At 56.7% G+C, this 23,022-nt stretch overlaps 2 protein-coding genes across 3 annotated transcripts; one reads left to right on the top strand and one right to left on the bottom strand.

Annotated features, from left to right (window-relative positions):
• Positions 1-2,324: 2,324 nt before the first annotated feature.
• Positions 2,325-15,723, top strand: PEX6 (peroxisomal biogenesis factor 6; the record flags this gene model as incomplete). Of its 2 annotated transcripts, XM_081093528.1 has the most annotated exons (17): positions 2,325-3,206; positions 5,161-5,324; positions 5,804-5,887; positions 8,911-9,013; positions 9,095-9,228; positions 10,711-10,822; positions 11,169-11,377; positions 12,691-12,886; positions 13,075-13,151; positions 13,301-13,433; positions 13,514-13,719; positions 13,811-13,872; positions 14,093-14,201; positions 14,461-14,577; positions 14,703-14,780; positions 14,931-15,070; positions 15,274-15,723. In XM_081093528.1, 17 exons carry the CDS (start codon positions 2,325-2,327, stop codon positions 15,408-15,410), a joined length of 2,943 nt encoding a protein of 980 aa, XP_080949654.1. In that variant the 3' UTR covers positions 15,411-15,723. The 2 variants fall into 2 exon arrangements, with proteins under 2 accessions (XP_080949654.1, XP_080949655.1); XM_081093529.1 differs by lacking the exon at positions 5,804-5,887.
• A 1,439-nt stretch (positions 15,724-17,162) lies between these two features.
• On the bottom strand, positions 17,163-20,329 carry GNMT (glycine N-methyltransferase). The gene is made up of 6 exons (XM_081094182.1): positions 20,067-20,329; positions 18,921-19,048; positions 18,179-18,295; positions 17,827-17,969; positions 17,606-17,727; positions 17,163-17,521 (listed from the first exon to the last, which is right to left on the bottom strand). Exons 1-6 carry the CDS (start codon positions 20,309-20,311, stop codon positions 17,350-17,352), a joined length of 927 nt encoding a protein of 308 aa, XP_080950308.1. The 5' UTR covers positions 20,312-20,329; the 3' UTR covers positions 17,163-17,349.
• Positions 20,330-23,022: the final 2,693 nt, after the last annotated feature.

Raw genomic sequence — 23,022 nt, 5'->3', positions numbered from 1 at the left:
GTGATCTTTTTTTTTTTTTTTTTTTAATATATTTTATTGATTTTTTACAGAGAGGAAAGGAGAGAGATAGAGAGTCAGAAACATCGATGAGAGAGAAACATCGATCAGCTGCCTCCCGCACATCTCCCACTGGGGATGTGCCCGCAACCCAGGTACATGCCCTTGACCGGAATCGAACCTGGGACCTTTCAGTCCGCAGGCTGACGCTCTATCCACTGAGCCAAACCGGCTTCGGCAATGGGTGATCTTTACAGGGAAGTTTCAGAGGAGTAAAAGGAAGCTTATAGTGGGTTGAAGATCCCTAAGAGGTGTGAAAGCCTTATAGAACTAGTGTTTGGCTCCCAGTGACTAATACAATTTTAAGGTAATGCAGATTGGACTGTATGCCAGCCATTATTTGCTGGGGGGAAAGCCTGGGAGGAAAGGACATTTATTTATGGATGGATATTTGTGTCCATGTGGGTGCCAACTGAGACAGGATACCAGATGTATTTACCCATTCCAGAGGCCTTAAGAAGTACCATTGCCCTAAGGCCTAGAGCAGTGATGGCAAACCTATGACACGCGAACTCATTTTTTTGGTTGATTTCTCTTTGTTAAATGGCATTTAAATATATAAAATAAATATCAAAAATATAAGCCTTTGTTTTACTATGGTTGCAAATATCAAAAAATTTCTATATGTGACACGGCACCAGAGTTAAGTTAGGGTTTTTCAAAATGCTGACACGCCGAGCTCAAAAGGTTCGCCATCACTGGCCTAGAGCTTGCCTGGTACTGTGTAAAGCAAGCATATCCTCTTTGGAGCCACTCCACTATCCTTTCAGTCCTTGGACCTCTGGGAGGCAGGGGACGGAGGCACATAATAGTTTAGAATTACCAAATAGGAATTTTCATCCATGCAAATTCAGCTACCTCGTACGTTCTTGCCCACTGTTGTAAAGATGTGGGACTGTGCAATTTCGGGTTTAGGACGAGAGGTACCTCCAGGAACTATAATCAGACATTTTTCAAAATCTTATCACTTTAGGGATGGAAATGCCTTATAACATGTAAATGTAATATTCAACTAGCATTTTTAGGACCGCATAATGTACAGAGTAGAAGACTGCCTCAAGATGCTCGCTGCAAAGGAAAGGAGAAAGTTGGGCAGTAGCTGGAAGAGCATGCAAGGTCCAGAACGAGTAGGTTACCACCAACGAATCCATTGATTCTAAGTACATATACAGTACAGGGTGTCCCCCCAAAATGTATATACACTTTAACAGCTGATAGCTCAATTTTGAAAATGAAATGTATTTTAATAAACACTGCCTTTATAATTATTCAAAGCGTATGTATACATTTTTGGGGACACGCTATATTTTGTTAATAACTGGAAGCGTGGCCTACCAGTGTCTAGTGTCGTGTACAGAGCAGGGAGATGGAGACAAGTATGAAATCGAAGTAACAGTACAGGTGGGACAAGAGCTGTTGGTTTGGTGCTCATGACTGAAGCCTTGAACCACTCTCTTCTGCCTGCTCTGCTATCCCCCCCCCCCCCCCCCCCGAAACAGAAAATGGATCTCCAGTTTGCAAGGATTGACTGGGAGAGAGCAGCTGGTTTTGGAGGGGTGAAAAAGCGAAGCTGCTTTGTCTTTGCTTCAAGTTTGGTGGGAGTAGAAGAAACAGGACAAGAAACACTGGAACGTGGGTTTTGTGTAGGATGCGTTGGAACAGGTGTGGCAGCACTCAGCACTTCAGGGCTCCATGAATCACATGCAGCAACTCAGCCAGCAAGCACTACATACCCATAAGCACGCCTGAGACCGTTTTATAATCCTACCACTCCCTCCTTCAACCTGCCCCCCCCCCCCCAAACCTCAGTGCCTACACTTGCACAGTGGGAACTGTAGGATTTCCACCGAGAAATGGGCTCCTTCCTGAACACTCCACCCCCAGCCCCCAGCCGCGGGCCGAGTTGGCCCGCTGCACGCTGACCGAACATTGATGATTCAAGAAATGAAGCGCATGCTATGGGGCAAGGTGGTTGAGAGGACGTGCCTCCCTTAGCAGGCGCGCAAGGCAAATCCCTGGAAACGGTTTCCAAGGACGCGTGCGCAAAGACTATGCCACCGCAGCGCACTGTGTTACTGCCATCGAGGTACCAACCAGATCGAGCCAGGGCGCCGCTCACCCTCCGAGCAAGCGCGCTGCACCCACGCCCCACCCACCCGCCCCGCACCGCCCCCGACGGAAGCGGAAACGGCGCTCGCCGCGGAGCCGCGGGGCTCTCTGGCTCCGGGAGGCGCGCTGCTTCTCCGGCCCCCGGCGTCCCTGTCGCCATGGCGCTGGCCGTCTTGCGGGTCCTGGAGCCCTTCCCCAACGAGACACCCCCGTTGGCCGTGTTGCTGCCGCCCGGGGGCCCGTGGCCTGCGGCGGGGCACGGCCTGGTGCTGGCCCTGCGGCCCGCAGGCGAGAGCCCGGTGGGACCGGCGCTGCTGGTGGCGGCCCTGGAGGGAGCGGGCGCGGGGGTCGAGGAGCAGGGTCCCGGGCCCCCGCAGCTGCTGGTGAGCCGCGCGCTGCTGCGGCTCCTGGCCCTGGGCTCCGGGGCGCGGGTGCGGGCGCGGCCGGTGCGGCGGCCGCCGGCGCTGGGCTGGGCGTTGCTTGGCACTTGGCCGGGGCCCGGGCTCGGACCGCGGATCGGGCCGCTGCTGGTGAGGCGCGGGGAGGCCCTGCCCGTGCCCGGGCCGCGGGTGCTGGAGACGCGGCCGGCGCTGCAAGGGCTGCTGGGCCCGGGGACGCGCCTGGCGGTGACTGAGCTCCGAGGGCGGTCCAGACCGGGCCCCGAGACGGGGGACGGCAGCCGGCCCCCGCCCCCGCCCTTGGTGTCCTCCTTCGCGGTTTCCGGCGCAGTCCGGCGACTCCGGGGCGTTCTAGGGGGGACTGGAGAGTCCCTGGGGGTGAGCCGGAGTTGTCTCCGGAGCCTCGGCCTCTTCCAGGGCGAGTGGGTGTGGGTGACCCCGGCCGGAGCGTCCTCGAAGGCTTCCCAGCCCCGCTTGGCCAGGGTGCAGGTCCTGGAGCCTCGCTGGGACCTTTCTGAGCGGCTGGGACCCGGCTCTGGGCCCGTGGGAGAGCCCCTCGCCGATGGACTGGCCCTCGTGCCTGCCACTCTGGCTTTTAACCTCGGCTGTGACCTCCTAGAAGTGGGAGAGCTCAGAATCCAGGTAGGACATAGGACGGAGGCCAGGAATGCTTATGCGCCTTCTCCCCTCTTCGTTTTAATCAGAAAGAAGTAAAGGTCCTTTGCTACTTAGATCTTAGACTTTTCGCTTAATGTCTCAGCCTGATTGATCCCTTCTCTACAAAGTATCGTTCTCCATAGTGCGCTGGTGCATGGGAAGGGCTTTCTCCTATTGGGTGAAGTGTGAGGTGCACCAAGCACCAGGGGTACACGTTAATCAGCTCAGCCTAACAAGTGTTCGTGGAAATGCCAGTGTACCCCGTATTGCGCTGGGTAGTATGGAGGATGGTACTTAAGTGCTTTTGCTCATGCTTATCCTTGGCTTCAAATTCTTTTCCTGTTCTTCTCCCCTTTATCTGTTAAAAATCCTACCATCCTTTCCTTCAAGGCCCATATAAAGATGCCGCCGTCCTCACAAAGCCTTTCATAATTTCACCATCAAAAATTTAACATGACATCCTCTTATATATAGCATTGTGCCTCTTTTTTTGCAGCATTTATTTTATTCTGCCTTTTTAATGTCCATGTCCTCTGTCGAATCCCCAATTATATATTGTAAATTTCTTAAAGGGAGGGCCCTTTATTATCTTTGGTGCCTGGTGTTTAATTGTAATATTTTATTAAATATATCCAAGTAAAGTTTTTTTTAAAAAATATATTTTATTAATTTTTTACAGAGAGGAAGGGAGAGGGAGAGGGATAGCGAGTTAGAAACATCGATGAGAGAGAAACATCGATTCAGCTGCCTCTTGCACGCCCCCTACTGGGGATGTGCCCGCAACCCAGGTACATGCCCTTGACTGGAATCGAACCTAGGACTCTTGAGTCCGCAGGGCGACGCTCTATCCACTGAGCCAAACCAGCTAGGGCCCAAGTAAAGTTTTTGGTTTCTGCCTTTAAGGAACTTACTTCAAGAAGATAACTGTTTTTTTGTTTGTTTGTTTGTTTTTTGGGGGGAGACAAATACAGTCTAATGTTTAATTAAGCACTGTCCAATATGGAAGCCACTAGCCACTTTGTGACTCTTGAATTAAAACTAAATAAAGTTAAAATTCAGGTCTTCGGTTGTTTTAGTCCAGCCGTGGGCAAACTACGGCCCGCGGGCCGGATCCGGCCCATTTGAAATGAATAAAACTAAAAAAAAAAAAAGACCATACCCTTTTATGTAATGATGTTTACTTTGAATTTATATTAGTTCACACAAACACTCCATCCATGCTTTTGTTCCGGCCCTCCCGTCCAGTTTAAGAACCCATTGTGGCCCTCGAGTCAAAAAGTTTGCCCACCCCTGTTTTAGTCACATAGCAGGTACTCAGCGGGCACATGTAAATATAGAACATTTCTGTCACTGTGGGTAGCTCTGTTAGATGATGCCGGACTAGCCACCTAGGGCCATGGGATGTGGAGGAGATGTACGCATGAATGGGAGCCAGGACTGGGTTTCCTTCTGAATGGAGGAAAAGCTACTAGCGGACTCAGACTGGAGCTCATTCAGCTGAACCAACCCGTTAAGCTTCGGTGAGAGCATATCCTCTTCCCACCGCCTGAATTCAGAGTATCCGCCCTAATGTCCACTTAACGTCAAGCCCAGTGGCTGCCTGGTGCCATTCAAAGGACTGTGGGAATTCAATGGCTACCATTTTAGTGGCTCTGGCCCAACTTGAAGGTATCACAGAAGAGTTCTCTTTACTGGGGAACTTTTGGAGTTAACGTCAGAAAAGTCAGAGCCAGAAACCCTTTCCTCATGCTCATCTGGAGAGGTTTCTGTTTTCTAGGGAAGATGCAGGTGTTCAGCTCTGCTCCCCTAGACCTCCCCTCCCACCAGCCTTGGGGTTATGGGAATGAAAGAGGGTGAAAGTAGAATATTGGTCGCTAAGAGAGAGGACAGAGCCTGGCTCTGGGAGAAGGTCATAAGGTGATGGTTATTTCTCTCACAGAGATACTCGGAAGGCTCCAGCGCCCCTGAAGACAAAGGAAGCTGCTCGATGCTGCCTGGGCCTCCGTATGCCAAAGAGTTACACATCGAAATTGTGTCCTCTCCCCACTACAGCACGAGTGGGAATTATGACCACGTTCTGTATCGGCACTTTCAGACACCCAGGTTAGCTGGCTACCCCCTTTAGGAGGATAGCATCTCGCCTCCATTGCTCTCCTGTCCCATCACACCGAGATCCAGGTTCCATGGAGCCTCTGGTTTTAAAGAGCCACATTTTCAGCAATATTGTGGCTGGAAGGCTCCTGGTGTGTCAGGCAGACAGGAGAAGAGAAATCTGGACCTTGAGGTGAATCTGGACATTCTAAACGGAGAAACCGCTTTGATTTGAGAGGACTCTCAAGAGAGCCGGATCCTGCTTCACCCCTCCCCGGTTCCTGGTCCCTTTCCACCTCCCCGCCATTTCCTCAGCCCATTCTAGGACAGACTTGCTCTCTGGACAACTGCTTGGGGTCTGTGGGTGGGCAGTAGGCCCCCAGGAAGCAGTCTTCATGTTGATGGTGGGGATGGGGGTTGGGGGGGAAATATGTCAGGCACATGCTCTTGACGCCCACTGTGAGCTGACCAGGGCCACTGCTGTGTTACAGGGCAGTCCAGGAAGGGGATGTTCTGTGTGTGCCAACAGTTGGGCAAGTAGAGACCCTGGAAGGAAGCCCAGAGAAACTGCCCAGGTATGCAGCTGCCTCCTCTCTCACAGCTGGGGTTCATAATCTGGGTGCTGGATGTGAGGGCGATCTGGCTGCGACATCTGTCACCTCATTGATCACCAGGGTTGATTCGGCTGATCTGGCTGGCTAGGCGGGTGTCCCCCTCCTCCCTCACCGATCCGTGTGCGTCCCTCCCGAAGCTGCACGCTCTGTCAAAGAGGATGACCTTCTCCCCAGAGGAGGGTCTTCGGTCAAGGGTATACGAGTAGCTTTGCTCCCCTGCTAGAACCTCCAAACAAGCTCTCACGGTCCATAATCTGGGTGCAGGAGTTTTACAGTCCTCTATTCCCAAGTGATATGGAATAATTTTGTGCATAAGAACATTTTGTTGTTGTACATTTTCCAATCTTCAGGTTCTCAATAGGCACATAATGGAAAAAAAGATTAAGAATCACTGCCTGCTAGCTTTGGGAGGGGTTTATCCTCCAACGGAATGGTGGTCCTAGGTAAGGTAAAGCATGAGAAATAAATGAATGGCCTAGACCCAGGTGGAATTCCTTGTTTTCCAATCTCAACCACAGCGTTGTCTGGGCCATAACCCTCCCTCCCCCCATACTCAGCATGAGGAGACCCAGGCTCTGATTTCTACCCTAATTGATGGAGTGTGCACATGCTGCTGTTTAGTTTTATGTCCCAAAATGGGGAGCGAGAGATTGCTGCTAGCCTAGAGAGGCCTTCCCTCTTTCCTTATCCTCAGTAGAGAATGAGAAATAAGTATAAATGAGCCAAGAACCTTGAAACAGGAAGAGTCCAACCTTTCTCCTCCTGTTGACTCTTGACCACAGAGGCTCCTTGTAAAATGGTGAGGAAAGGGATTCAGAGACTGCTGTGGCCTTATATGAAGCGGGAAGAATGTGTAGTGCCTGTACCCCAGTCAGTCCCTCTATTCAGGACTAATTTCCAGTGGCGATTTTCTAGGAGAACAACTGACAGATGCACAAACCCAACTCTCGGGCAAAGCTCATTGAGGTGGTGGGACCAGCTTGCGGGATCTTGGGCTTAAGCATCATCAGGACCAAGGTCTCAGGCCCAGCCAGCCTGGGTCCTCTGCCCAGAGAGAGATGCTTTGCCTGGAGTGCTTGATTTGTTCTTGACCAACATCGAGGGCTGCGGTAGTGCCCTGTGTAGCACATGGCGCCTCTTCGAGCTTTCCCAAATCAAATCTACACCTGGGACTGGGGGGGGAAGTGCCAGGCTGGCAGGTACCAGTCACGTCCCACTTCTGTCTTCCATCCTCAAATGCCTATGAGCCAGCGTTCTGTAGGAGAACTATAGAATGTCTACCCTTTGCATTATCAAAGGGAAACAGGCACTAGGCCCTCCTGAGACAGACCAGCAAGCCAATCCTATTCCTGGATGTCTGCCATTCTAACCCTCTAGAGGTCTGTCTCCCTCCTCGGGGTGCTGAGCACATACTCCTTCCCCCTGAGCAGGTCCTGGAAAGCGGGGTTGGAAGGACAGTTGGGTCCAAGGACAGGTGAGGATGAGTGCTTTAGCCCTGTCCCCTGAGCTCGGTAAGGGAAGCCCTGCAGGGAGTCTCCTGTGATAGTGTAACCTCTACAGATTCTACCCTGTGTTCCACTTCCCTAACCAGGCTGACGGGAGCCAGGCTCCACTGTCTCCCATCCGGCTCCTGGGAACACAGCCCAGTGTTCCCCAGCAGAGTCCAGTTATGTCCCAAAGTTCCGACCCTTGTACTCGGTGAAGTGGTCCAGCCGCCCTCCACCCCTGCGCTGAGCTGTTCCTCCTTGGGCCCCAGTGCTGGCCATATATACCCTGACTCACGATGCTGGGCTTGATTGAGAGTCTAGGTTGTAGACCCATTCATTGTTTGTTTATAATGAATGATTAACAGGAAGATAGTTTTCCTTATGTCCTAGTTTTTAGCAGGATCACTGCCTACCGTAATAGCTACAAGAATTTCATAATACTAGCGTGATGTGCTTCCCCTTGCCACCTGGAGGCATTCCCACCACTCCCCTTTTGCTCACAGAGGGGGCAGCTTTGTGACTGTGGGTCACTGTGAGCAAAGGAATTTGCAGGTTGATTGGACCTCAGCGAGGCCAAGGTTATGGACTAGCTCTGCCATTGCCTTGCTGCCTGAGGACTCCAGAGAGGAAAAGGTCATGATTTCTTCATCTGAGAAACTGGGCTGGTAACCGCTCCCTGCAGCAGCAGTCGCAGCAGGTTGGGTAACCCTAATTCTCTATGACACCGGCCAGTGCCTGCTTGGCCCTGTTTATGACTGAGGAGCTTTTGAAAAACACAGATGCCAGAGCCCCACCGCAGACCTATTGGAACAGAATCAAATGAAGCTGGGGCGTGTGCAGTCTTTTCAAATTTTTTCCAAAGGAAAGGAAAATGTTAACTTTTAAATTGAGATATAATTCATATACCATAAAATGCATGCTTTTAGAATGTACATCTCAGTGGTTTTTGGTATATTCGCAAGGTTGTGGAACCTAATTCCAGACCCATGAGCAGTCACTCCCTATTCCCTCCTTTTTTCAGCCCCTGGCAAACACTAATCTGCTGAATGGATTCATACATCTTAGAAATATTGATTTTTATGCTGTGGCTGGTAAGCTCAGTGGTTAGAGCATCAGCCCACACACCAACCGGTCTTGGGTTCAATTCCCAGTCAAGGGCATGTACCTCAGTCAGGACATGTGCTGGAGGCAACCAGTCCATGCATCTCGCTCACATCTGTCTCTGTTTCTTTATCCCTCCCTCCCTTCCACTCTCTCTAAAAATCAATGGAAAAAGATCATCCTTGTGTGACGATTACAAGAAGAAGAAGAAGAAAGACCCTCTACTTTCCCTACCCCCGATTCCCCCCACCCCGATCCCCGCCACGCCTGGGACATTTATTTGTGCTGCTCTTGAGTTTGTCCCTGCAGTGGACCCCTGTGATTGACAGCCACCTTGTCCTTGGGGAGGGGCTTTGTGGGTCTGGGTCTGGGACTCACGGGGCCTCTTTCCTGCAGGTGGCAGGAGATGTTGTTTAAAGTGAAGAAAACAGTTGGGGAAGCTCCAGATGGGCCAACTAGCGCCTACTTGGCCGACACCACCCATACCTCCTTGTACTTGGTGAGGCCCAGCGGGGGGAGTAGGCTGAGGAAAGGAGCAGAAACAACTTCTCAAAACTAAAGGTTCCTCCCACCTTCACAGGTGGGTTCTACCCTGAGCCCTGTTCCACCGGTCCCGTCGGGGGAATCCAGTCTCTGGGGCAGCTTATCTCCTCCGGGCCTGGAGGCCTTGGTGACCGAGCTGTGTGCTGCCCTGAAACCTCGCCTCCAGCCAGGGTGAGTGAGGCTGCAGCCGCCTCGGGGGTCGCAACACCCCCGGAGGCGGGCAGGCCAGACTAGCAGTGCCCCATGCCCTGGTGGATGTGCTATCGGCCGGACCTCCCTCACACCAGCATGCCAGCCTCCCTCACACCAGCATGCCAGCCTCCCTCACACCAGGAGGCCAGCCTCCCTCACACCAGCATGCCAGCCTCCCTCACACCAGCATGCCAGCCTCCCTCACACCAGCATGCCAGCCTCCCTCACACCCGGAGGCCAGCCCCCCTCACACCAGCATGCCAGCCCCCCTCACACCAGCATGCCAACCTCCCTCACACCAGCATGCCAACCTCCCTCACACCAGCATGCCAGCCCCCCTCACACCAGCATGCCAACCTCCCTCACACCAGCATGCCAGCCTCCCTCACACCAGCATGCCAGCCCCCCTCACACCAGCATGCCAACCTCCCTCACACCAGCATGCCAACCTCCCTCACACCAGCATGCCAACCTCCCTCACACCAGCATGCCAACCTCCCTCACACCAGCATGCCAGCCTCCCTCACACCAGGAGGCCAGCCTCCCTCACACCAGCATGCCAGCCTCCCTCACACCAGCATGCCAGCCTCCCTCACACCAGGAGGCCAGCCTCCCTCACACCAGGAGGCCAGCCTCTCTCACACCAGCATGCCAGCCCCCCTCACACCAGCATGCCAACCTCCCTCACACCAGGAGGCCAGCCTCCCTCACACCAGCATGCCAACCTCCCTCACACCAGCATGCCAACCTCCCTCACACCAGCATGCCAACCTCCCTCACACCAGCATGCCAACCTCCCTCACACCAGCATGCCAGCCCCCCTCACACCAGCATGCCAGCCTCCCTCACACCAGCATGCCAGCCTCCCTCACACCAGCATGCCAGGCCCCCTCACACCAGCATGCCAGCCCCCCTCACACCAGCATGCCAGCCTCCCTCACACCAGCATGCCAGCCCCCCTCACACCAGCATGCCAGCCTCCCTCACACCAGGAGGCCAACGCCACTAGCCCCTGTGCTTTCCGTAGGCAGATTCCCAGACTCCTTTCCCGGGATAACATCCGTCCTCCAAGGTTGGCAGTGGAGGAAGAACCGCCACCAGGGGCAGCTGTCTCTGTGACGACCCTTCCCCTCGGGGGGCCCACTAGCCATGCCGGTCCTCACCAACCTCCCTGACCTGGAGGGACACAGCTCTCCAGGCCACAGACCCAAGTGCAGACAGACCCTTCCCTGATACCAGCCCAGTCCAGACCAGACACACAGGGCTTTCTGGAAGAAGCAGGGTGACAACGGGAATCAGTGCTGGCTGCTGGGTACCCCCCACGCCCCGGCCAGAGCACCATAGGTTGGCGTGGGAAACAGTGTGGAGACAGCCCAGGGGTGGGCGGGGGAGCTTCAGGGAGAGAGAAACAGGGTGCCGTTTGGGCAGAGTGGAAGAAACATGTCTGTCCTCTGGTTGCAGGGGTGCCCTGCTGACGGGAACTGGCAGCGTCCTTCTACGGGGCCCCCCGGGCAGTGGGAAGACCACAGCAGTGGCTGCTGCCTGCAGCCGCCTCGGGCTCCACTTGCTGAAGGTGAGGGTACCTGGAGAGTAGAACCCAACTGCTTCCCCTCCCCAGCCCAGCTTCTCCCTTCTCCCTTCTCCCTCTCCCCTCTTCCTTCTGGCTACTAGCCTGGCTCTAACTCCTCAGCCCAGTGGGTCGCCATTTCCCTTGATGCTCAGCTCCTGAGAGATGCTTTCAAGGAGGGGGTTTCAAGACTTTGATGGACAGTCCCAGGAATGAGGTTGGGGTGAAGAAGAGGTGGGACTGGGCCCTTTTTCCCCATCCCTGCCCTTAAAGAGAGGTGGCCTGCACCTCCTGACTCCTCCTCCCAGCCCACCTGGCCCTTGCTCACAGGCCCATCCGGACGCCTCCCCAGGTGCCCTGCTCCAGCCTCTGTGCAGACAGCAGCGGGGCTGTGGAGACAAAGCTGCAGGCCACCTTCTCCCGGGCCCGGCGCTGCCGGCCTGTGGTTCTGTTGCTGACAGCCTTGGACCTTCTGGGCCGGGATCGCGACGGGCTGGGTGAGGACGCCCGTGTGGTGGCCACGCTGCGTCGCCTCCTCCTCGATGAGGACCCCCTCGCCAGGTATCCGGAGCCGGGCCCAGCCCTCGTCCCTCTCTGCAGCCTTTCGTCCTCTAGCCTTCACCCGTCCCATGGCTTCTCCAGCGTCTACTGCCAATGCGGCTGCCCTCCTGACAGCCCCGAGGAGCTTAGGGGTACCCAGGGGGAGGAGGATGTGGTCCCTAGTTTTTCTTGGGGAGCACTAGGTTGAAGGAAAAGCACAGCCTCTGCCCTCAGTGAGCTCCCTGTGTGAGGGGGACACAGGTATTCCTCGAGGTATTCCCATGGAGCCCATCCAGGCAGCCTGAGGTGCTCATCTCCTTATCCCATCTTAGCACCCACCAACCTCTCCTCCCTCCTGCCCCTGCATCAGGACAAGGCAGTGCTCAGCTGCCAGCAGAGTTCTCCCCCAGTCCACACTCCCAGTTCCCACTCCCTATCCCCACTGCCAGTCCCCACTCCCTGTCCCCACTCCCTGTCCCCACTCCCAGTCCCCACTCCCAGTCCCCACTCCCAGTCCCCACTCCCTGTCCCCACTCCCAGTCCCCACTCCCTGTCCCCACTCCCTGTCCCCACTCCCTGTCCCCCACTCCCTGTCCCCACTCCCTGTCCCCACTCCCTGTTCCCCACTCCCTGTCCCCACTCCCTGTCCCCACTCCCAGTCCCCACTCCCTGTCCCCACTCCCAGTCCCCACTCCCAGTCCCCACTCCCAGTCCCCACTCCCTGTCCCCACTCCCTGTCCCCACTCCCAGTCCCCACTCCCTGTCCCCACTCCCTGTTCCCCACTCCCTGTCCCCACTCCCTGTTCCCCACTCCCAGTCCCCACTCCCTGTCCCCACTCCCTTGTCCCCACTCCCAGTCCCCACTCCCAGTCCCCACTCCCTGTCCCCACTCCCAGTCCCCACTCCCTGTCCCCACTCCCTGTTCCCCACTCCCTGTCCCCACTCCCTGTCCCCACTCCCAGTCCCCACTCCCTGTCCCCACTCCCAGTCCCCACTCCCTGTCCCCACTCCCAGTCCCCACTCCCTGTCCCCACTCCCAGTCCCCACTCCCAGTTCCCACTCCCTGTCCCCACTCCCTGTCCCCACTCCCTGTTCCCCACTCCCAGTCCCCACTCCCTGTCCCCACTCCCAGTCCCCACTCCCTGTCCCCACTCCCTGTCCCCACTCCCAGTCCCCACTCCCTGTCCCCACTCCCAGTCCCCACTCCCAGTTCCCATTCCCTGTCCCCACTCCCTGTCCCCACTCCCAGTCCCCACTCCCTGTCCCCACTCCCTGTCCCCACTCCCAGTCCCCACTCCCAGTCCCCACTCCCAGTCCCCACTCCCTGTCTGCAGCTGCCCTCCACTGATGGTTGTAGCCACCACAAGCCGGGCCCGGGACCTGCCTGCTGACGTGCAGACAGCATTTCCGCATGAGCTGGAGGTGCCTGTGCTGTCAGAGGGGCAACGGCTGAGCATCCTGCAGGCCCTCACTGCCCGCCTGCCCCTGGGCCAAGAGGTGGACCTAGCACAGCTGGCTCGGCGGTGTGCAGTGAGTACCAAGGCAGGGTCTGGTCCTCCCTCATTCTCTGTCATAGGAACTCAGACCTGCTGCCCTGCAAGTGAGGGTAGAAAACCCCGAGGCACCAACATTGGGCCTCAGCTCCGGCTGGAGGGCCTGCCACCCAAGGGTTCCTGCCTGCTGTGCCCTGCTCATGCGTCCTTTCCTGTGGTTCCCAGGGCTTTGTGGTAGGAGATCTCTGTGCCCTTTTGACTCACAGCAGCCGGGCAGCTTGCACCAGGATCAGGAACTCTGGGTAAGAAAACTGGGTATAAAAGGGCAAAGGTGACAAGAGGAAATATGGGTGGGTGGGAGCTGGTAAGGAAGGGAGGAGGGAACAGGACCCCGATGCGGGGAGGCCTCAGGCTAGGTCCTTCAGACACCTCCCTGGGTTTCTCTTTGCAGTTTGGCCGGCGGCCTGAGTGAGGAGGATGAGCGGGAGCTGTGTGCTGCTGGCTTTCCGCTCCTGGCGGAGGACTTCGGGCAGGCCCTGGAGCAGCTGCAGTCAGCTCACTCCCAGGCCATCGGAGCCCCTAAGGTAGAGACTCTAGGCCCTTGGAGGTGGGACCTGAGCTCCGTCCTCCGGCATATCCCCAACCAGGCTCTTCCATCGCCTAGATCCCCTCGGTGTCCTGGCACGATGTGGGCGGGCTGCAGGAGGTGAAGAAGGAGATCCTGGAGACCATCCAGCTCCCTCTAGAGCACCCTGAGCTGCTGAGCCTAGGCCTGAGGCGCTCAGGCCTCCTGCTCCACGGGCCTCCTGGCACCGGCAAGACCCTCCTGGCCAAGGCAGTGGCCACTGAGTGCAGCCTTACCTTCCTCAGGTGACCAGGGGGCCTGGAGAGATGCTGGGTGGATTGAGCCGATCGCCTTGGGGTGTCTAACGAGTGTTGCCTCCCACATCCTCTCCCTCAGCGTGAAGGGGCCAGAGCTCATCAACATGTACGTGGGCCAGAGTGAGGAGAACGTCCGGGAAGGTGCGTGAGTGGGCAGGGCTTCCAGTCCTGAAACGGTGGCCCCTGCGCCCCACCCCGACCCCCGGCCCTCAGGCTGCTCATGGGCATTCCTTGTCTTCCTTTCCACAAGTCTACTTCCTGGAGCGCTAGTAATGAATTGTCAAGCCTGGGTTTTCTTCCTTCATATCTTGACTTTAAAGCCCCGCTGAGCTTCCCCTCCTGTGGGTCCCTCTCTTCTCAGTGTTTGCCAGGGCCAGGGCCGCGGCTCCCTGCATTATCTTCTTTGACGAACTGGACTCCTTGGCCCCAAGCCGGGGGCGAAGCGGAGACTCTGGAGGTGTGATGGACAGGTGGGGGTCTGAGCCAGAATGGAGCCTGGGTCCAGGACAGAGGGATGCGAGATGGGTTGCAGCAGTCTCCAGAGCCCGGAGTGCCTGTCCTTCCGGTTCTGAGACGGTATAATGGAAGCTAAACGGGGCTGTGGCTTTGGGTGTGGGGCATTGAGGAGAATGGGCGCCTGCATGGAGGGGCACAGGGCACAGAGAGGCCCCACAGGCAGGCAGGGCAGAGCTGGGGGGCCCAGGACTCCCCTTCGCTCCTCCTTTGCAGGGTGGTGTCCCAGCTCCTGGCTGAGCTGGACGGGCTTCACAGCACTCAGGACGTGTTTGTGATCGGAGCCACCAACAGACCAGACCTCCTGGACCCTGCCCTCCTGCGGCCTGGCAGGTGCCCATCCTGTACCTCTCCTCCACCAGACCCAGTCGGGCTCGTCCCTCGGCCCCGTCCTGTGCCTTCTTCCTTCACCCTTATGCCGGGCTCCCTGACCCGTGTGCCCACCTCTCTCCCTAAAGATTTGACAAGCTGGTGTTTATGGGGGTGAGCGAGGACCGTGCCTCCCAGCTCCGTGTTCTGAGCGCCATCACACGCAAGTATGCCCTGATGGAGACTCCCAGAGGGCTTGGGCCTTGGTCTGGTTAGGGGTTAAGTGCAATGTGCAGAATACACTGGTCAGGGAGTGTATCCTTTTGAGGGAGTAGGGCATGCCGGGTAAAACTTTCTATCCTGTGTCCCTACAACAGATTCAAGTTGGAGCCCTGCGTGAGCTTGGTGACCGTGCTGGACCACTGCCCTCCCCAGCTGACCGGTGCGGACCTCTACTCCCTCTGTTCTGATGCCATGACAGCTGCCCTCAAACGCAGGGTTCGGGACCTGGAGGAAGGTGAGCCACCCGCCTGCCCCAGAGGTCAGCCGAAAAGCTACAGGGAAAACAGGCCCGGTTCTGAATTTCAGAGGAGGGACTCTTGGCGTTTCGGGGACTCTGGGCAAGAAGGCGCTCCTCCTGGGCTTTCCTTGCTTGGACAGAGCCTGAGTTCCCCAGACAGGCTGAGAACCCTGGCATCCCTTCCCCTGTCGCCCCCCTAGGGCTGGAGCCCAGGAGCTCAGCACTGCTGCTCACCATGGAGGACCTGCTGCAGGCCGCCGCCCGCCTGGAGCCCTCCGTCAGTGAGCAGGAACTGCTCCGCTACAAGCGCATCCAGCGCAAGTTTGCCGCCTGCTAGGGCCTCCTGCCGCCTGGGACCTCTCCCCACCCACAGGGCTAAAGCTCCCGGGGAGCCCCGCAGACCGAGAGAGCAGAGGGCTCTGGCTCAGGCTGCCATTACCCACCGAGGCTGCCTACCTCCAGGAGACCCCCTGGGTGCCAAGGGGAGAGGCCTGAGAGAATTCAAGAGGCATCCTCTGTCCATTTTTCCAGGCCAGCCCCAGCACTAAGGCCCATCGGCCCAGAAAGTGGGGTAGGGACCTGGAGTTCTGGGAATTGGGCCCTGAGGGGGCCAGGTGGATAGCTAGAAATAAAGTGTATGCTGCCCTCTGCTGGTGGTGTGGTGGCGTGGTGGTTGGCATGGTGGTTGGCGTGGTGGCGTGGTGGCTGGTGTGGTTGGCGTGGTTGGTGTAGTGGCGTGGTGGTTGGTGTGGTGGTTGGCGTGGTTGGCGTGGTGGCGTGGTGGTTGGCGTAGTGGTTGGTGTGGTGGTTGGCGTGGTGGCGTGGTGGTTGGCGTGGTGGCGTGGTGGTTGGCGTGGTTGGTGTAGTGGCGTGGTGGTTGGCGTGGTGGCGTGGTGGTTGGCGTGGTGGTGTGGTGGTGTGGTGGTTGGTGTGGTAGTTGGTGTGGTGGTTGGCGTGGTGGCGTGGTGTGGTTGGTGTGGAGGCGTGGTGGTTGGTGTGGTGGCGTGGTGGTTGGCATGGTGGTGTGGTGGTGTGGTGGTTGGTGTGGTGGTTGGCGTGGTGGCGTGGTGTGGTTGGTGTGGAGGCGTGGTGGTTGGTGTGGTGGCGTGGTGTGGTTGGTGTGGAGGCGTGGTGGTTGGTGTGGTGGCGTGGTTGGCGTGGTGGCGTGGTGGTTGGCGTGGTGGCGTGGTGTGGTTGGCGTGGTGGCGTGGTGTGGTTGGTGTGGTGGCGTGGTGGTTGGTGTGGAGGCGTGGTGGTTGGCGTGGTGGCGTGGTGGTTGGCGTGGTGGCGTGGTGTGGTTGGCGTGGTGGCGTGGTGTGGTTGGTGTGGAGGCGTGGTGGTTGGTGTGGTGGCGTGGTGGTTGGCGTGGTGGTTGGTGTGGCGTGGTGGTTGGCGTGGTGGCGTGGTGTGGTTGGTGTGGAGGCGTGGTGGTTGGTGTGGTGGCGTGGTGGTTGGCGTGGTGGTTGGCGTGGTGGCGTGGTGTGGTTGGTGTGGAGGCGTGGTGGTTGGTGTGGTGGCGTGGTGGTTGGCGTGGTGGCGTGGTGGTTGGCGTGGTGGCGTGGTGTGGTTGGCGTGGTGGCGTGGTGTGGTTGGTGTGGTGGCGTGGTGGTTGGCGTGGAGGCGTGGTGGTTGGCGTGGTGGCGTGGTGGTTGGCGTGGTGGCGTGGTGGTTGGCGTGGTGGCGTGGTGTGGTTGGTGTGGAGGCGTGGTGGTTGGTGTGGAGGCGTGGTGGTTGGCGTGGTGGCGTGGTGGTTGGCGTGGTGGCGTGGTGGTTGGCGTGGTGGCGTGGTGTGGTTGGTGTGGAGGCGTGGTGGTTGGCGTGGTGGCGTGGTGGTTGGCATGGTGGCGTGGTGTGGTTGGCATGGTGGCGTGGTGTGGTTGGTGTGGTGGCGTGGTGGTTGGCGTGGTGGCGTGGTGGTTGGCGTGGTGGCGTGGTGGTTGGCGTGGTGGCGTGGTGTGGTTGGTGTGGAGGCGTGGTGGTTGGTGTGGTGGCGTGGTGGTGTGGGGAAGAGCGAGACAGAGTAAGCCCAGGGGAGGGCAGGGTGGGCTCCACAGGAGCCTGATCCTTCCGACATAAACACAAGTCATGCTGGAACTGAAAAAGGCACAGACTGTATTGTTCACCTTCACATTGGGCTGAACCCAGATCCCTGCACCCCAGCTGCAATCGGCCCCTCCCCACACCGCCAGGATCTTCATGTGGAGCTGCTGGCATGGGGCTCCCCAGACCCAGCCTGGCAACGCCCGGGCAGAGGGTTGTGGGAGCTGAGGCCACGCTCAGCCCGTCCTCTTGAGCACATGGATGAAATAGCAGGGAATGTAGGCCTGGCCTGGCTTGTAAGGCTTGAAGTCACCCAGGATGCTGTGCTGGCACTTGCCCCCAAAGGCTGCTCGGAGCAACTCGGTGAAGGACGTTAGACAGTGAGGGTAGTAGGAGAGCCGAAACTTACTGCAACAGAGACCCCACCAACCGTGAGGCCTGGTGGCCTCAGCACCGCCCCCACACTCATCCCCCACCTAGCTAAGGGGATACCTCAGGCCAAGGGAGCCGTCCTGGCCGGCCCCCGGCACCTGCACCGTGTAGTCCAGGGTCACCATGTGGGCCTTGTTGTTCACTGTCAGCACTGAGGTCGTGATGTCCTTGGTCAAGTCGCTCTGTAAGCGGTGGCGCAGGCCGCATTACCTCTGCAGCCGCTGTGGGGCCTGGACCCCAGGACCCCGCCTCCCGCTCTGGGCCCTCCCGCGGGGGCCCACCTTATAGTAGATGTTCTTTCCTGGGGGTGCGCAGCCTGTGCTGAGGATGTGGTCGTAGTTACGATGATCGATGACCAGCAAGCCCCCTGGCCGCACCATGTTCGCAATGTTCTTCAGCGCCAGACGGTGCTCACTCTGGTCCCCTGAGCTCCCGGCAGGGGCGAGAGGCTGTGTCTACTCAGGGCCCCCAGCACCAGTCTCCCCTCCATCTTTCTACTACCCAAGGATGCCAGTGCCAAGGCAGAGAGGGGCGGAAAGCATAGCTGCTCTGGCAGGAGAGCAGGTGCCCAGGGCTGTGGAAAGGGGGTAGAGCTCAAAGCAAGGGCCATGCCAAGGCCACACCCTCTCTCACCTTTGCAGTCGGGCAAGTGAGCAAAACTGTTTCCAAGGCAGATGACAGCATCGAAGCCGCCCTCTGGTGGCTGGGGCACATCTTTGTCCAGAGTCATCCAGTTGGCTTCCTCAATGACTGGGGGCCAGGAAGGGGAGATCAGGTGGGCACCCTGGTACCACCAGTACCCATCTCCACCAAGTGCAGCTCTGCCTCGGTTTCCCCTCAAGAGACACACAGGGACTCCGCAGGGAGGGGATCATTATGGACATGGAGGGTGAAAGGGAGGAGGGGTCAAGAGAGGAGGAAGCCATGGTTCAAAAGGAGGACTGTGCTTATGGGCTTTTATTGGGGGGGAGGGAAAGACATTAAAAATATAACTAAGCCCGGCTGGTGTGGCTCAGTGATTTGAGCATGGAGCTGTGAACCAGGATGTCGCCGTTCGATTCCCTGTCAGGACACATGCTGGGGTTGTGGGCTCGATCCCCAGTAGGGGGCGTGCAGGAGGTAGCCAATCCATGATTCTATCTCATCATTGATGTTTCAATCTCTCCCTCTCCCTCTCTGAAATCAATTATATATAAAATAAATAAATATAATTAAAAACTAGCTCCTCATTCCTGATATCTCATTCTGGCACCTAAGCCTCCCTTTTAAGGGAAATGACAGTGATTTTGCTGGGTCCCTGCCCAGGAGCCCAGGGCAGAGAGAGCAGCGTCCTTGGTGGTTGGGCTGGGAGGGCCTGCCTGGCTGGACCGCATACCCCACTTGTCGAAGGCGGGCTCATGCCGCCGGTTCCAGCGCTCCTTAAGCGCATACTTCAGCATCTTGTCACTGGCGTCCACACTGGTCACGCTGAAGCCCTCTTCCACCAGCATGATGGAGTCCACCCTGGGAAGGACGGGGGTGAGAGGCAGAGAGGGGCAATCAGGGGGCCTGGGAAGGCGAGGAGGCCCCTCGCACTCCATTCCTCCACTTCCTCTCCCTAGGCCCACTCCGCTGACATCAAATGACCTGGTAAATGTATTTCTTATCGCCAGGCAGCAACACTGCGTTTGGTTTTTAGCATCTATTCAGAGCCAGATATTCTATAAATGTGCATTAAAACTCATAGCAATCCACCTGAGCTGGGTTTGCCCAGTGGGTAGAGCCTTGGCCTTCGATTCCGGTCAAGGGCACATACCTGGATTGCAGGCTCCTGCCCAGCCCAGCCCCGGCTGTGCAGGAGGCAACCAATCGATGTGTTTCTCTCACATCGATATTTCTCTCTCTTTCCCTCTCTCTTCCTCTCTCTAAAAATCAATGTACCCTCGAGGGGGAGGATTGAAAAAACAAAAGAGGAGGTGCCCCATCTGAGAGCCGGGCAAACGGAGGCTCCTGGAAGCTAAGAAGCGTGTGCCCAGAAGAGCACAGGCCAGACACTAGCCGCCCTGGTCTGTTCTCCTCTCCGCCAGCTGGGGGACCTTGCCCTCGCCGAGGCCGAATTCCCGGAGCTGCAAATGGGATACCACCGCGCACTCACCTCCTCGGGTTTTGTGAGGATTTTCAAAACATGTTTCAAAAGCTCCTGGCACAGGTCTTGGCACGGACGCATGCTGAGCAAACGTTCATTGTCAACAATTGCCATCACCCGAGGAATTACGCGGGAGCAGGATCCGATCGCCCTGGCCCAAAGCCCAGCCCTGGCGCAGCGGGGCGCGCAGCCTTCCCCGCCCGCTGTGCCCACCCTCCCTCTCCGCCGCTCTCGGCGCCCTCACCCCGCCGGCCTCGCCCGCGCGCTGGGCCTGCCTGTTGGCCGGCGGGACGGACGCGGTTCCCGGCCCCGGCGGCGGCAGCTGCGCCGAGCTGCCAGGCCAGGTCCGGCCGTGCGGCGCCCCGCTCCCCCGGACCCCGTGCCCGCCAGGCTCACCCGGTGCCGCAGGCCACGTCGAGCACCCGCTGGCAGCCGTGCTGGCGCAGCAGCCCGAGCAGCCAGGCCTTGTACTCGGCCGTGCGGCTGCGGGTGTCGCCGATGTAGAGCTGCCACACGCGCGCCGCCTCTCCATCTGCGTACTGGTCCGGGAGCCCCTCCGCCGCCACCCCCAGCGAGCGGGTCCGGTACACGCTGTCCACCATCCTGCCACGCACCTGGCTCTGCGGCAAGCGGCCCCGCATTTATAGTCCGGCCCGTGCGGGAGGCCCGGCGGTCCCACCTGCCCAATGGCAGGTGAGCGTGGGGACACGCCCCTGCTGGGTCGCGGCCCAGCACCCGCGGGGAGGGCCCCGCCTCAAAATCCTGGGCGCACCCTTCTCGCCCGCCTGGGCATCCAGGCCTCTGGGCAACCCCTCTGGGCGGGAAAGGACTCCGCTAGCCCCGTGCCCAGCCGGCAGGAGGACCGGGAGGGGCCAGGAGAGGGGGGAGCAGTGAGAGTGCCCACTTCACCCCCACCCCAAACCGGAAAGATAGGAATGACTTTTCTTCAGCGCCAGCCGGTGCCCACGCTGGTCCTGGGAGCTTCAGGCGGGTCCACGCAGAGCTCAGCGCCCAGGGCTGGGCCATCCTTGGTGAATGAAGGCATTAGCACATCTAAAGGAGTGGCCCGCTGACTGACGGAGGGCCTGGTCAGCCGGGGAAGGGAGGAATGGGAGTCTCTGGGGAGAGTGCTGGTCTGGCCCCCCAAGTCCAGGTGCAGTTCTGAACCAGGGATCAGCCCCCCCACCTGGAGGCAGGTGCTCCTCGGTCCTGTAGGTGATGCAGCAAGCTTTTCCCTGAGCCGCTTGGGGAGTGTGGTCCTTAGAAGTCCTCGACAAACACGCCAGCTTCTAAAAACCACCTGCCTTCCATGGCGATGCCCACAGGGTGGGAAGCCCAGGGTCAGGGTGAGAGTGCTTGTACTCTTGCTAGATCTTGCTCACTGTCACTCATAGGTGGGTCTCGGTTTGGTTAGTGTATACACCCATCCTTCCTCCCAAAGCAGGTCTTAACCCAGGACGAGACTCTGGACTGGGAGGGATTCAGGAAGATGATTCCACCCAGCAAAGCCCAGCGCAGCAAGAACAGCCCCCCTCCCCCCCCCACCTGTCTGCTCTCCTGGCTGCAGGAGGGTGAGGTACAGACATACAGACTTTAGAACCAAGGAGCCTCTTCCCCCCTCATCCTTGTTGTTGTTGTTAGAATCCTCACCCACGGATATTTTCCCATTGATTTTTAGAGGAGTGGGAGGGAGGGGAGAGACACAGAAAGAGAAACATCCATGTGAGAGAGACACATCAATTGGTTGCCTCCCACACATACCCCAACCAGGGACGGGGTTCAAGCCTACAACCAAGGTATGTGCCCTTGGCTGGAATCGAACCTGGGACCCTTCAGTCCGCAGGCCGACGCTCTATCCACTGAGCCAAACCGGTTTCGGCGACCCTCATCCTTTATTGTCTATAGAATCTGGGAGCTGGAGGAACCCCAAAGATCATGTTATCATTTTTTAAAAATTGATTTGAGAGAGAGAGGTAAACATCGATGTGTTGTTCCACTTATTTGTACATTCATTGGTTGGTTCTTGTATACGCTCTGACCTAGGACAATGCTCTAACCAACTGAGCTACCAGCCAGGACCCATGTAATCCTTCTTCACTTTAGTACACAGGTTGCCTCGAATGGGCCTGTCTGTGCCCAAGTAATGGAGCCTTGTGCTTATGCTGACCCTACAGGCAGGTCTTCGGCAACAGCTTGCACAGGCGCTGTCCTGGGGAGCTGCAAGAAAACTCGCTTTTCTTTTGTCAGAATATTCCAGGGGAAATCTACTCCATCTCCCCCAGACTTTGAGAAAAACTCAGGTGAAAGGAATTGTCCTCTCAGTTGTGGGCAGCGATCTGTGTATATAACCACCTGTCTAGGGGGTGGCTTTTTATATTCATTTATTTAGATTATTTATTTATCTCCTTATCTCCTTGTATATTTATCTCTTTATTTATTAATTTCTAAGTATGAGGCCATTCCAAGGAAATTAGTTCCTTCCTCGGGTAGGAAAATGCATTCTGGGTTTTTTGTTTGTTTGTTTGTTTGTTTTTAACCGTTCTTTTTTTAAAAAAGAAAGATGCATTCGTTACTTAAAATAAACTTGATACTATTTTACCCCAAACCAGGAGGAAAGGAATACATTGTTTGGCTATAAATTGATGAGTTGGGAGTGATATCTGTTAACTTAATTTGGCCATAAGAAATACAATTTTAGGGAAAAATAGACTTAATAAATTACTTACTTTTGCACATTGGAGTGCTAAAATGCACTTAAGAAATTTGGGGGAAAAATGAAGAATGATGTTCAATTAGAATAACAACCAAAATGGTAGGAAAATAATATTTTTGTCATTATTTATAAATGGATTGACTGGATATAACATATTTGAAAAGTTATGTGGCCTAGGACAGTTTATCTTCCCCCCCTTACTATTGCTTTCTTTTCCATTTACTTTGGCCTTTGACCCATCTCTGAATGGATCTGATGTAAGCCTGGGCTTCCCTCAGGGCTCCAAATGCTGTTGGGGAATGCCAGCTTTGAAAGACCAGGATAATCATGTCCATAGGTTTACCAGACTCTTGTTTCGACACACTTAAGGACAAATACTACTGTGATGTTGAATATGTTCTTTTCCTAATATTTTTATATATAATAGTGAAGACTTGGGGAAGAGCATTGACTTGTAAATTTAGACATCTTTGCCCACCCTTTCATTTAGAAATTGCCATACAGAGATTAGACTCTGAAGCTCTTTGATAAAATTACCTTGAAACAAAAAGGAAAAAAATTACGTAGAACAACTATTTAAGTGTCTTGTTTTTGATTTGGTGTAACATGATTACCCATACTGTACCCACAAAAATTTTT

Source organism: Myotis nattereri (genome assembly GCF_964212035.1).
Source record: "Myotis nattereri genome assembly, chromosome: 6".
Classification (NCBI taxonomy): Eukaryota; Metazoa; Chordata; class Mammalia; order Chiroptera; family Vespertilionidae; genus Myotis; species Myotis nattereri.
Note: the sequence above shows the minus strand (reverse complement) of the source record. Positions and strands in the feature narration are given on the sequence as shown.

Coding starts and splice junctions, on each gene's coding strand:
- GNMT (XM_081094182.1), bottom strand. CDS start 20,311: ATGCGGGGCCGCTTGCCGCAGAGCCAGGTGCGTGGCAGGATGGTGGAC. Junction 19,049..20,066: donor GACGTGGCCTGCGGCACCGG/GTGAGCCTGGCG, acceptor CGTCCTTCCCAG/GGTGGACTCCATCATGCTGG. Junction 18,296..18,920: donor GCCCGCCTTCGACAAGTGGG/GTATGCGGTCCA, acceptor CCTGGCCCCCAG/TCATTGAGGAAGCCAACTGG.